The 15,138-nt window shown below is 47.4% G+C and overlaps 1 protein-coding gene across 1 annotated transcript in view; it reads right to left on the bottom strand.

Moving 5' to 3' along the window:
* Positions 1-15,138, bottom strand: part of LOC135905121 (potassium/sodium hyperpolarization-activated cyclic nucleotide-gated channel 1-like) — a 111,637-nt gene that overhangs the window by 79,058 nt on the left and 17,441 nt on the right. Inside the window, exons 3-5 of the mRNA XM_070532325.1 lie at positions 11,231-11,366; positions 8,365-8,525; positions 4,610-4,866 (exon numbers count right to left, since the gene is read on the bottom strand). Of these exons, the coding sequence (XP_070388426.1) occupies positions 4,610-4,866; positions 8,365-8,525; positions 11,231-11,366 (554 nt within the window). The remainder of the gene's footprint in view (positions 1-4,609; positions 4,867-8,364; positions 8,526-11,230; positions 11,367-15,138) is intronic.

Below are 15,138 nucleotides of genomic sequence, written 5' to 3'. Positions count from 1 at the left end.
GGTGTCTTCCTACGTAACAATATATATATATATATATATATATATATATATATATATATATATATATATATATATATATATATATATATATACATACATACATACCTGTAGAGGCACCCCGGTGAATGCTCCAAGAACACAAGCACTATCTGCACATATTCGCTTAACTGCGTACGTTTTGTCAAGGTTAACATCTTATGGCGGCCATATTGACGTTGATATTATGTTCCTCGAGGTTTTAATAAAGCATCTGTCTGGCATTCCTGTAACTAAACAGTTGATTTTAATCAATACCCGCATCCTACGCGTGCGTCGCAAACCGCTAACCTCAAATTCACCTCATCGTGCAATGAGAGCTTTCAGTTCGAGATCTGCCATGAAAATAAGTGCCTCCCAACACCATAGTAATTGCTTCTGATATCTTGATAAATATAATGACTGTAAGGTCGCTCCGATTGTTCGTGTTCTTAAGTGTCACGAATCGGCCGCGTGCTTTGTGTATAGAGAGGGGGTTCACTTCCCCCCATGTCAGCGGGGCGACAGTTGCTGTGTTATGTGGGGTCACAGGCACCGCGCGCTGTTGGGTGACGCGTCGCGGCAGGCGCCAGGAGGGCGAGTGCCGATTCCGGGAAGTCGGTATTGTGCGCACGGTGTTGGCAGTCCGCCGACGGTCACACAGACCAGCCTTGAAAGGGACCGCTGTACAAGGTATTGTGGGTCTGGCGCCCGAGTGCCTGACTAATTGGAGGCGCCGCCGAGGTTAAGAAGGGCTTAGCAACTCTGACCCCGTGCCGCATGTAGTGAGCATGGACCTAATCTTCTACGCGTCCGGAACGCAATCGCCAGCCTTGTTGTTGGGTGTGACAGCCTGTGTGGTGTCGAAGGCCAGCTTACAGTGCACGCTGTAGGAATGCGGTGCACACGTAAAGAGTGCATTCGGACGACGGCGTCTTGGAAACACGCACTCGGAGAACTTTGTCTTGTAGACAATAAGTTTCAAGGACAAGGAGGGCCATCCGTCTCCCTCACGGCCAAACTTTGAGTACAGCGGCACTACGTGGTGTCGATGCCCCTGCTTCCGAGACATTTGCGGCCTAGACGCCGTTGTGATTTGAAACGGTCTAGCGATAACTTGTTCGGGCCTGGCGTGTTTTGCTGAGCCCGTCACTAACTACGGAGAAATGGGAGGGCAACGGAGTTTTGGTGAAGAAGGAAAAGAGCTTTGTTTTCCAATATGTTTATTTTTAAGAGTAAGCCCATCCCTGTGGGTTGTGGCTTAACAAACGGTTGACTCTGATTGGCAACTGAACCTGTGGTACGGGCCAACAGCCCTACCGCCTTTTTTTCTTTGTATATTTGGGCTATAAAAATTGGGACGACATGCTGTCCCTCAGACTTGGCTGAAATCAGGATTGCTGATAGATCAGTGAGCCTCCGTACTATGTACGTTAAAACGAGTCTGGGCTCTAACAGTCATTGAGACAGTCGAAGAGTGAGACTTTGTTTCTCAATTGTTCAAGTTTGTAATGTATTTGTTTTACCTACCATGTATATAGAAAAGTTTACGTATAAATATTTCTTGTACATCTGATCTCATCGTTTCCTGCCTGCGTTTGATCAACAACTGCCGATCATCGTCCGAGAAGCTTCAAGTTCCAACGGTGAAGCGAGGACGGAGAACGAACAAAACTTTACTATGACTATATTTCTTAAACACTCGTAATAGGGAGCAGTCCTAAAGATCTAACAGTGACATTAACGAATCGTGGTAAAAGCGCATTTTATTAACTTAGTACCGCCGTTATCACAAAGTTGAGCTATATATTCATAGGTAAACATACCATCATCGTGGCCAATTCTTGAAGAGAACTCTATGAGAACTGGATACCGAAGCAATTTTAAGGGAATCAAAAATATGCGCTTCCATCTTGTGAAATTGCACAGAATAAAAGGGGTACACGGTCTATATCACACACACAGATTCTTTTTGGAGGGTGAGGGGGGGGGGGGGTTGTGAGGCATGAAGGGCAACCTAAGAAAAAGCGCGATGTCATTGTCTACAGCGGAAGGTGCTTCCCTGTCTGCTTTCGAGCTGCGCATGACGACACCAAGGCAATCACAGCGACAAGTCGCATCACACTAAAAATTTTAACACTCTTGTGGGCGTATGAAGAGTGCTTGAGTTGTCCCTTGGCTAACAGCCTCAACCTTTTCAGATTGAATCATTTAAGGGGAAAGGTGCATGGGGCTTCTTGGCAACTTCTCGTGCCAAGCGACATGGCGCACGAAAACTGCATGAAATGGTCTTACATACATACATACATACATACATACATACATACATACATACATACATACATACATACATACATACATACATACATACATACATACATACATACATACATACATACATACATACATACATACATACACACATACATACATACATACATACATACATACATACATACATACATACATACATACATACATACATACATACATACATACATACATACATACATACATACATACATACATACATACATACATACATACATACATACATACATACATACATACATACATACATACATACATACATACATACATACATACATACATACATACATACATACATACATCTACCCATCCATTAACTTTAGCACCTATCGCTGTCAACCTCTCGTCTGAGATATTTTGGTGCCGCACCAACTGGTCAGAATATACAGAATAGTAAATAGTTGGGCTAGTCAGTTCGGCATAGCGTCTTTCCTGCCCAGTCTCTTTCCAGGCCAGTTCTGCGTTCCCACTTCTGCGACAGAAAACACAGTTTAGAGCTACAGCTTCTCTCACCCGAAGTGTAGCTTGAGCTTGATATTGCGTACAATGAAATTTATAGCCTTAAGAGAAGGAACATTAGCCAAGGGACAATCCAGCATCCTTAAGAGTGTAAAAGTTTGAGTGTAGAATCGAGCCATACTGAGAAATCGCTACGACTACCGGTATTCATGGCGACAGCACGTACACCTGCGTGTAGATCCGAAGAGCGGAGTAGGCAAAGGCAAATTCGCATCTCAGGCGCCCGTTCCTGTGTTGAGCGTCGGCATCCCTCGGCGTAACAGAGCGAACAACAATAGCGAAGGATGAAAGAGCGAACGCACAGCGCAGTGGGGCATGAAAGACGGTGGCAGCGAGGAGGAAAGCGGAGTAGGAGAGTGTAGCGGAACCATGGTGCGGAAAGTGCAGGAGAAGGGTATGGTGCAAGCGTGAGAACAAAATTATACGGACTCCACGGGCTCTGGGAGTCATTGTAAACGAAGCTTTCTCTGCTGTTTATTTCGATTAGCGATAATATCGGTGATGTTGACGGCGAATGTTTAATTTCTTCAACGTTTAGTCCAACATAAGAGTAGTGAGTTGATGTTAAACGTTACCTCGCGCGCACCGCTGCTATTTGTCTGCGTAGTGCACAGAACACACAGGGAGAAACGTTTGCACCAGGCGTTGTTGTGCGCGATACGATCATAACCTCTGAGAGGGTTGAGCATTGTCATTGCCTCACATGGCACATCGCATCGTGGAAGAAGTAATAACCTTGAATTGGATTATGGGGGTGTACGTGCCAAAAACCACAACAGGACAACGAGGCATGCCACAGTGGCGGTCCCTGGATTTTGACACAGTGGTGTTCTTTAACGCGTCCCAAAATCTAATTGGACGTGCGTATTCTATTTCGCACCCATCTGAATGGTGCTGTCGCGGTTGGGATCAAATCCGCGACCTCGAGCAATGCCATAGCTGCAAAGCTACCGCGGCGGGCACAAAGTGTTGATTTGACGTGCGACCGCTTCCGTAGGTTCACCTGGACCCTACGGTGCACTTTATTGCAGTTCTGCTTCTGCACGCCCTGCGTAACTTGCTCGCTTGACAAATTTGCTTGATGTTTATTTTTCAGAAATAGCAGAGACGTACCGTACCGTGCCTTGAACCTAAATTTACACCGTTTGCCTGAAACTGCTATCGTGTCCTCATGCCACGTATTCCCCCCCCCCCCCCCCCCCCCCCCACTGTGGAAACAGCGCTACATGAGCGGAGGTCTGTCTGCGGCGGCTGTTGTGAATCACGCCCACGCGTCACCTACGCGCTAGCGATCTCCAGATTAGCGAAGCACTCACGCAACACTTGGCTCCGTTTGCAACGTGCTGCGCGATACAGATTGTTCGCGTCAGTCAATCTATCGCGAAATGAAAACACGTATATAGCTGCGCTAAAATTTCGAATTATGGTGTCATATTAGTCAGTGAATTTTTCTTTTTTCTTTTCAGACAAGGCCATTAACAGCGTTAAATCTTATTTTAGCAACCCTGATCCCAAAATGTGATCTCGTAAAGTTTGAGCAATAGCAAAGCCGCGGTAAGCGCGAAATCTTATTGCGAAAATTTTGAAGGAAGTACGCAGGTCAGTGTATCTTTTGTTTTTTTTATATATATTCATAACTCTGCACGATTACTTTTTTTCTTCTCTTAACTGTCTCTTCGAAAAGCTATGCAGTGTCCCTTTTAGGAAGGAGCGAAACCAGAGGCGGTTTATGCTGAACCCTGACCATTATCTGCTCGGTGCGCCCTCCGTATCGGAAGAGACGGCTGATCTTGGTAAGCTTGACGAAGCTGAGGAGCTTGGCGAGTTGCGATAACCTGGAGCGGAGACCGAAGTTTCTGTGGTCCCTTGTCGGCCATGCCCAGACGATGAAGTCCAGTGGAAGGCTGCTCAACAAGTCCACGGGGAACCATCCTTTTAGGTAGTGCTGCTTGATTTCAGCTGGGTCCATGATAACGATGCCCTGCTTGCGATCGTCAATGCCTGAGCGTAAAATTATGATCGACGATTACTTCAAACACAATCACAAATAGCACAGTCGTCACGTGTCAACACGGCATTTGTCGTTCTGATCACACATTTATAACTGGATTATCGGAAAGTAGGTCTACCTGAAGCTTAATTAGATGTGATTTACGATGAAATTACATATGAAGAGATATATATTTACCACCATAGACAAGTGAAACGTAAACTGAAAATGACAAGGCAGAACAATTTTCACGAGTGTCAAGACATTTTTAATTACAAGTAATATATATTAATTATTATTTAAGAGTGCACGTCTACCATCAAACGATAAGATTATTCTACTTACGCAGTTCCAAAGTATATTGTAAACACAGCGGACCGACCAAAGCGTCCATATTTGTTTGAATTTTCGATATGCGTGTGATCAAACTATATGGAATTCGTGCGACTCAAAAGCGGAGTATAATACCCATTCGTCATTCACATCTCTCGTCGTTGGAACACCGTCGCGCGATTCTCACTGTCGGCCATCGTCCGTATAATGCTGAAGGCCGTCGGCCATGTAACGTTGAATGCGCCGGTTCTCATCACATCACCAAAATTAAGCAGCATTGTTCTTTACCCGTACTTGCGAGGCTGAGTGCTAGGAAACGTCGCTGGAAAAGCTACAGGGATGTGCGTGCAATGCGTCAAGCATAGCCAGCAAAGTCTGACAGCTGTTTCTGTTCCCGTTTTTTCGTGCACTTACTGACTCAGCGTACCTTGCTACCTGTCACGATTTCTCATTTGCCGAAACGCGGAAGGTCAAAGCGAGAAAATAAAATCTAAATAAAAATAAGCGAGACCCAGAGGAAAACCATCCGTGTTCGCAGCTTAGATTACTGTTTGTTCCACTGAGAACAATGTAAGCACCACGGTGTCGGAGTGGTGGTGATGGTGATGTTGCAGGCGGTTTTTAGCCTGGCAGACGAGGCCGGCTACTGCTGAGCCTTTAGCGTCTATTGCTGGGAACACATTTCGTCACCATACCAGGAGTGGTGCACACTCAGCTGCTCGGCAGGAACGCCCTAAGTGTTCGTGTGTGCATAACGCTCATTCCAGCAACGGAAGGCCAAAACGCTGCCCATTCTCCATAATGCAAAACCGACTGGACGAAGCGGGGCGCCCCTTGGCGCCAAATTCACAATTATCATGCGTACCACATGACGACTGGCTACAGCGCCTGCTCTTGTACCAACAGTTCCAACGCACAAGCTTGTTTGTGAACACGGACCCTGATAACTTTTATCGTGCGTTATCGTAGCAGCTCGCCATTTCAGTATACAGTAGCGAAACGGGAGGGGGACCTGCACCTCCGACGGTGCAGGCCCTCTTATATGCCCGCGTTAATTGTGCGAAAATGTCAAAATACGAGCCGGACAGAAGCAAGGTAATGTCAGTTGTTTGCCGCCGCATAGCGCAAGTGAGACTACTTCGGATGCGAAAGCATCAAATGGGCCATTGAGCGAGAAAGCCAGCGTCTGTCTCTGTAGCAGCGAAACGGAACCTAAACTCGCATTGCCATTGACTGCAACGCCACGTCACGAGCTGCGCCTTGACGAAGCCGAGCGCACGAAAGGGAAACACCTGCTGCGCCGATAGCGCGCCAGGTGCTACGTCAGGGGAGAGGGCAACGCCACGACGCCACGTCATCCACGCTCTCGCTCTCGGCACGAGCGCTCCTCGACGGAAAAGAGCCAACGCCTCGCAGAGCAGGCGACAAAGAACACCTGCTGCGGCGATAGCGCACCAGGGGCGGTATTCTGTAAGAGTCCACCTAGTGGACTGTCCAGTTCTTCTGCAGTTGATTGGCTAGGGCTGCTCGTCTCTTCCTTGCTCGTACAGCTGCATCCAATCAGCAGCGGCCGAAATGGACAGTCCACTAGGTGGGCTCTTATAGAATACCCCCCCAGCTGTTGCGTGAAGGGAGAAGGCATCGCCACGTTGGCGGCATGCGGCGCTGGCACCGCAGGCTGGTGCTGCTTGCTGGCTCGGGCAGTACGTACCGCTACGGCACATTACTCGCAGCTAAAATCTCGAAGTACCGCTTAGTGCCGTTCAATTGGATATCAATGCTTTCACATTCACAACTCATAAGAAGTACTTAGGTGTCCTCGGATGTTCTTGTATTTCGCCTAATTGCGTACTTAGTTACTATTAATTGATCAACTTCTTAAAATCCTATATTCAGAGAAAAAGCGTAAATGAGAAAATTGCAGGCCTCTCTCAAAAATTTCCGATCCAGCGTTCGGTTACGCGGCACGCTGTCGGGCTCTTTCGGGCTGGCAAAAAACTTTTATGTAGACCGTATTGAGCACGCATTTAATTTATAATAACCAATTATATAATCATGCGAAATACAGAGTATAGTGCGACTTGCTCCAAGCGACGGAAAACAACATTTTACTTCGGTTCCGTCCAGCTATACGCTTGGCACTTGCATATTCTAAATATTGGCATAAGTTACGTAGGACGCACACCCTCGTATTTTAGAACGCTCCTCTACTCAGCACTCCACCTCGATTAAAGAAAGTTGATCACAGCGCCGCGCACTCGCCGTGGTTGCTTTTAGGGGCTATGGTGTAGGGCTGATACGCACGAGGTCGCGGGATCGAATCCCAGCCACGGTGGCCGCATTTCGATGGGGGCGAAAGCACCCTTGTACTTAAGACTTGGGTGCAAGTTAAATCACCTTAGGTAGTCAAAATCTTCGGAATTCCCTACTACACCGTGCATCATCATCAAACTTTTTTTTTATGCGAAGCATATTACGAGAGCTCAACCCAGCTCCTCAGGCGCGGCGGTGTCGCCTTGAATACCACGTGACACCGTGACGTCACGACAGAGGAGAAGTGGCTTTGGCTCAACTCTTGCAAGATGGCCTGGGTGGGAATCGAACCAGGGTCTCCGGAGTGTGAGACGGAGACGCTACCACTGAGCCACGAGTACGATGCTTCAAAGCGGTACAAAAGCGCCTCTAGTGAATGCGGTGTTGCCTTAGAAACGAGCTGTTTCTAAGGCTCAGGCGTGCATCGCTTGCTCAGGCGCACATTTCGTTGCCGCGCCGAACGCTGCGTTGCTCGACGCTCACCGCGTCCAATGCGGGGCGTCCAAGGCGAAGTAGAGTAACGCATGAGTTGTTTCTTCGTCTAGCCGAACCAAATATAGCCAAGCAACAGCAGTTCACCAGGCTAAACAGTGGTTCAACAACTAAAATAAAGGCTAGTATGCTTCGCATCCTGTGCTTAACCTTACCTAAGCCGCAGCCATTTTTTTTACAGCGCCGCCCCTCGACAGGAACGGTCGCTGGGCTTCACTGACACTCCACGGCAGTTCTTTAGAAGTGTAGTGTCTTCCGAAGCCGAGGCGCGGCGCTGTGCTCAACTCAGTGCAGCGGAGGAACAGCTTCGAGTTGAGCATCATTTGAACATACGGAAAGGGGGGGGGGGGGGGGGGGGGTAGTACTCTTACCAGTCCTGAAGTTGAGCAGCATGTCTGCGAGGAGCATGAAGTCGGAGTAGAGAGAGTAAAACGCCCACACGATTCCCGTCGTCGGGAAGAAAGCTAGCTGCATAGGGACCAGTACCAGGTTCATGAGGAGCAACAGCACGATGAAGCCGTCCCACCACTTCCTGCACGACCCACGACGGGTGGATGGAATTGTTCGCAGGGCCAACAAATAAACAACTCCATCACAAGGTTAGCTGGTTGGCTCGCCGCCAATCACTTAGGCAGGTCTGTAAGTCTGTGAACCAGCCGATCAGCTGGGCAATAAAATAAATGAATAAGTTTGCTTTATGAAAGATTGGCTCCGTGGCTATGCTCTGGTGTAAAAGATGGAGAGGAGTATAAAAAAGGACTTCTTCTTTCTCTTCTTCTTCTTCTTCTTCTTATTATTATTATTATTATTATTATTATTATTATTATTATTATTATTATTATTATTATTATTATTATTGTTGTTGTTGTTGTTGTTGTTATTGTTATTGTTGTTGTTGTTGTTGTTGTTATTATTATTATTATTATTATTATTATTATTATTATTATTATTATTATTATTATTATTATTATTATTATTATTATTATTATTATTATTATTATTAGAACACAATACATCTGTACATAAAAGAAGCTCACAATCGTCAACCAGAACGGCGCTTGCGTGGTGATGCCCACCAAAGGTGGCGGTTGCTACAGTGTTGAATGTTAAGTAATATGCGTTACATTTGCTAAAAAGGTGTACAGAGGTTACAAACTAAAAGAAGCAAGTAAATAAATACATTAACAATTGGCTAAACAAAGTTCAGTAGATCGCATTTGATTGCGTGAAGTCAATGAAAATGTGTCATTCTGAAGACCATTTAAAGTTCCAGGTATGTAACAGGACCTCTGCGATTCAGCGCAGTGAGTACGCACTACTGGCAATGCGTATCGAGGCAAAATAAATAAAATTTAGAAATAACAAATAAAAGTGAGTCAGTAATACTGAAACTGGGCCAGCACACTATATAAAGCAACGATTCTGTCTCAATGGTATATTCCTTTTCCCGCTTCACCAGTGAGGCCAAGTCGCGCTCCGCCCTTGTTAATTAGCGCCGAGATTTGCTTCTTGTCAACCGTGAACGACAGAGGAACGCAATCAATCGACAGTAATCCGCACATTGTACCAGCCCTGTTTGCTCACTAATTGCACAGCGAGTATCTCGACTCTGGCAACCATGCTATGCCTTGAGCTATCCGCAGCATACGAAGGCTTATTGGCTAGTCGCCTGCTCTTAAGTGCTACTGGACTCCTTTGGTTCAAACGATGGTCCGCATTCCGTGAATTGGCCGTGAGTTGCGCAGGCCAACGTTCCTATGACTCTACGTTTAGTGAACCGCAAGCGGACGGACGCGCAGCCGCGGCCGAAGGTGAATAGGCCTATTTCACAAAGAGTAAATTTCACTAAGCAACCGCTGGCCCAAAGCATGCCGTTAGTAGCACTACTTAGCGGGCTGAAGTGCGACTACGGCGACGTTAGGAAGGAGGAGGTTGTAATTAAGAGAAAGGAGCAGAGGTGGGCAACTATCATCATAATCATCAGCCTGGTTACGCCCACTGCGGGGCAAAGGCCTCTCCCATACTTCTCCAACAACCCTAATTGTGGCCATGCCGTCCCTGCAAACTTCTTAATCTCATCCGCCCACCTAACTTTCTGCCGCCCCCTGCTACGCTTCCCTTCCTTTGGAATCCAGTCCGTAACCCTTAATGACCATCGGTTATCTTCCCTCCTCATTGCATGTCCTGCCCATGCCCATTTCTTTTTCTTGATTTCAACTAAGATGTCATTAACTCGCGTTTGTTCCCTCACCCAATCTGCTCTTTTCTTATCCCTTAACGTTACACCTATCATTCTTCTTTTCATAGCTCGTTGCGTCGTCCTCAATTTGAGTAGAACCCTTTTCGTAAGCCTCCGGGTTTCTGCCACGTAGGTGAGTACTGGTAAGACACAGCTATTATACACTTTTCTCTTGAGGGATAACGGCAACCTGCTGTTCATGATCTGAGAATGCAACTATGGTGCGCTTCTAAGCATGTTGCGTCTGTACACCACGTCAGACCCGCTTACCCTTCGAGATCAATATGCAGGGAGGTAAGAATAAGTTTCCACAATAGCAGCGGATGAACAAACGCAGCCTCCCCTTCCCAACTTGTTCCTAAAGTTGGCCTCAACAGTCGACAGTGCCACTGTCCTCGGCATGGTTCTTCAAAATTGGCACCTTGAACTCAAGCACACCGGGAAAGCAACGAGTACTGCCGGTCATCATGGCACCGAGGCAGGGTTCAGCTCCCACCATGTTGCGTTTTCTTGCGCACTGATTTTCATTTTTCTTCAGTATGTCTTCACTTCAACTTCTAAAAAAGAAAAAGACAGTTTCCCTACCTTAGGCCTTCCTTTTCTTCATTATGGCTGTTACTAATAGAAATATCGATCCCCTCGTCGTGCTGAGTGTTTCTTGCTCAACCAACTGCCATGGTATACGCATGACACTCGTGGCACGCGTGGCAGCACGGTGTGCAGGTGTTCTTACGCGCGCTGGCACCTTCCATATGAAAACTGAACCTGGCTGCTCCGAATAAGCTTAGCGCTCTTTCCTGTCTTGTCGTTACTTCACATCATTTTGCGTCCCCCCCCCCTTTTTTTTTCTTTACACCACAACAACGAAACAACTATCCCGGCAACAAGTAGCAATAATATGCTGCATATGGACAGCCCCTACGACTGCGCTAAACTGTTTAAGAAGTGCAGTGGTGTTGAGTGAAGCGCGCATTTGAGGCGAAGGCCAGCTCACGCACCTGAACCTGGAGCGTGGATGCACGATGCACCTGTGCTCCGTGTGCGCCTGCTTCTTGAAGTCCAGTCCAGAGTACTGTTTCCTCGACGCGGCATTGAGCAGCTTCTTTACCGTTGACTTGATGGCGCGAAGTTGGGCTGCATATTCGAGACCGCTGCAATGAAAACTGTGCGACTCTGCACTGCATGTTGTCGGTGCGTCGACGTCACCTCGCGCGTTCCTTGTTCGCGTTCAGACATGCGCGATAACTGCTGTCGCTTGCGACCGTGTTTTCCTGGCCCATGGAAAAGGGTCTATGTTCATCGTCTACGGAAATGCGCGCTGTCTCTGTGCACTGCCGCTCTGCACGAGCACGTGGCCTCGCTATATACCTCTCGGTGTACGCCTGCTCACACTGCGTTACTGAACGGACGCCGAAGTTCGAAAAATCTACTCCAAGAAGCGTAGTTATCAAAGAGATCCTGTTCGCTACATGAAAAACGACCTACTTGAGAACGCTTTCGACAAATTTCAACGCGGTGCTAACATAGATCTCTAGGTTCCTGGCCAGTTTGTTACCCCGCACTTTCGCCAAAGTATTGCGTGCGGAGAGACGCAAACGAAGAGATTAATTACAATGCATTTACGAGAGCAGCGCAGCCAGAGACTAATATGGAAACCAGCTTGTGCGTGTCAAGCCCCGATGCCAGTCTTCGTCTTGCTTTGCGCAATGTCACTCAAGCGTCTGTTGTATTGAGACAATGTGAATAAGTAGCCCAATCAGCTAATCAAACTACGCGGGAACGTATACAGAGCTTTATTACCACACAGCTAAAATCTGCCGAAAGTGCTGCCAAACGGATCATTTTCATACACAAATCAAATCCTAATTGATAACGACGGTTCTTGGAAACGTTTGATTTTTCGAAGCACGACGTCCATTGAGTTACGCAGCGCTGTGAGGACGACCTCCAATACAACATAATTTCTCCAAGGAAACTGCGAATGCTTTACGATGTAATAGAGACTCGACGGGAGTTTTTACAAGCACTTGAAATATGGACGCTCTTCAAAAGTTGGGGCTTGTTGGTCGAGGCATAGCAATCACAAAATTTTGCCTGAGTGACTCTGCTGCGGGGTGAACAACTCCGTATCATATCCACTTGCAAGAGCTGTAATGTACGCGCGCGAACAGGAGGCAAGCTGTACGAAGATAACGCCCGCTTTCAGTGATATTGCAACGGCTGTACTGCTGCACCGGACTACGGAATGCTGCTTGCACAAGCCTTATCGAAGGTCGTCTTTCTAGCTGGGCCTTGAATGAGGTTACGCAGTTCTCGCAAACAAGAAAATCACCATACGAGTCTACGCCGGCTCTTGTTATCTTCACATAGGCATGTGTTCGAACCAAGGCACTCAATTTCCTCCGTTTATATCCCTCAACGCGGAGCTCTGTGATAATTTACTTATTTTTCCTAGTTTGAACAAATAAGTGACACGCAGATATGCTGGGTGCCAAAACAAAAGCGCATTATTTCGGCTTTCCCAAAGGTAAAGCACTGCAGGACGCCTGCGCTCGCTGTCGGCAATTAAGAACGATTGCATCCCATTTTATGCTGAAAAGCGAATGATATGCGCCTAATCTGCCATCTGTAAGCCACGTGTCAGCAATGTAAGAGTCGGATGGTCGTCCAGGAAAAAAGAAAGCATATCTAACGACTTGCCTATGAAGAATCAGCCCACGCAAGCCTCGGCTTTCGACGCAAAATGCCACACGGGGCTGGTGCATACCATTCACCCCAGTAGAACGCACGAGAAATGCGGACCACATTCAGCGATACTCCTGTAGAATGCCTTAGAATGAGTGAGTGGGTATAGGGCACAAAAAACTATAGACCCGGCCCCTTCCTCCACTTTCTTGAACCAGTAATGTATACCGTAGTGTTCCCACTGAACATGCTTAAGCGAAAGTTGAAAGAAAAGATGTCCATACACAAAAAAGTCGCAGTTTCGCACGAGAGGCGAAGCATCGATTGCGATAGCAAATTAGTGGACAGCCATACGAAGTAAGGATAGTGGCTTTATCGGCCGTATAAACTCGTAAACATAGGCATACTAACTAAATTAACAAGCATTGCGTTAGGCGCGCACAAGCAAACGTGAAAGCATCTCACTCAATACCCGCGGAAACTCGCTGTCAGAACGCTGGAGTGAGCAATCGCGGCAGCAGCAGAGAGCGAATTGACCTTCGTGTTGTGTCTCGCATCAAAGCGAACTAAGCCGCGGAAACAGCGCGCGGCGGACTCTGTCCCCATTGCAGATGGCTTTCAACATACAGTGACCCGGGCGGCCCGGGCCCCTCGTAGTAGAAGGCCCCTCCCTCGTCGCTACCCTCCCGCCGAAGCCTTTGCGCGCGGCGGAATATCGCGCGCTTCCTCCCCAATTTCCTTGCTTGCGTGCGCGAGATTGAGCCGTGATCGCCGGCTCACCCTCGCACGCATGTAGAGCATAAGGACATTATACTGAACCTCACGGCGACGGCGACGGCGCTGCCGACATAACAAATGCGCCTGGAGTGTCCATACAGTTACTCCGCAATAAAAAAGCTGTAGTAGCAAACTATACTCTTCGGCAATGTCAAAACAGTCACCGTGAGCGCAGGCTGGCTAGGGCGATGAAGACGCAGAAATGAAAGACGGGTGGCGACGCCGCTCTCAAGTTCCCGCACCCGCTCGCGCCGTCACGCCACCGATTTTGACATCGCTTACCTCGTGCATAGATAATTCTTTAGCGGTAAAGAAGCGCTTCACTGCGGTCGGGAGGATCGAATGAATCACCCTGGCTAGTCTCGAGGGATTTTCCTGAGGCAGCACAGCCCCATATGCGACAAAATACTTTGAAAATCCCTGACGTCACACCGACGATCGTGGATGTCGGTGCGACATTCGAGTAAAGCTTAGCCTTTGTTGCCTCAGTAATAATCGGCTCTCTTCACCCAAGACGAATAAAAAACAGAGCCGCGGGTCGAATGCCCGGCTGCATTTGACCACACTCTGATGGGGGCGCGAAACGTGGCCGCTGCGGCCGGCACGCAAACACGTGACCACGTACTCGGCAGCCATCTATCGACGAGACAGCGTACATACAGAGACACGCAGGCGGCATATACGCTGCCTGAAGAGCGCGCAATACATGTCGGCTCGGTTCAGCGGTTTCCTTCACAAGGGGAATCATGTAAAACATGTTTACATCGCTTTTATGCACGGGGAGACATCATCAGAACTTTCAAGCTGAACTTTCGAAGTCTATCAACAAGCGTAACACAGCTGACATAAGGAAGTATAATATGGATAGAATTGAACATGCTCTCAGGAACGGAGGAAGCCTAAAAACAGTGAAGAAGAAACTAGGAATCGGCAAGAATCAGATGTATGCGTTAAGAGACAAAGCCGGCAATATCATTACTAATATGGATGAGATAGTTCAAGTGGCTGAGGAGTTCTATAGAGATTTATACAGTACCAGCGGCACCCACGACGATAATGGAAGAGAAAATAGTCTAGAGGAATTCGAAATCCCAAAGGTAACGCCGGAAGAAGTAAAGAAAGCCTTGGGAGATATGCAAAGGGGGAAGGCAGCTGGGGAGGATCAGATAACAGCAGATTTATTGAAGGATGGTGGACAGACTGTTCTAGAGAAACTGGCCACCCTGTATACGCAATACCTCATGACCTCGACCGTACCAGAATCTCGGAAGAACGCTAACATAATCCTAATCCATAAGAAAGGGGACGCCAATGACTTGAAGAATTATAGACCAATCAGCTTACTGTCCGTTGCCTACAAACTATTTACTAAGGTAATCGCAAATAGAATCAGGAACACCTTAGACTTCTGTCAAGCAAAGGACCACGCAGGATTCCGTAAAAG

This window comes from Dermacentor albipictus, chromosome 1 (assembly GCF_038994185.2).
Source record: "Dermacentor albipictus isolate Rhodes 1998 colony chromosome 1, USDA_Dalb.pri_finalv2, whole genome shotgun sequence".
NCBI lineage: Eukaryota > Metazoa > Arthropoda > Arachnida > Ixodida > Ixodidae > Dermacentor > Dermacentor albipictus.
Note: the sequence above shows the minus strand (reverse complement) of the source record. Positions and strands in the feature narration are given on the sequence as shown.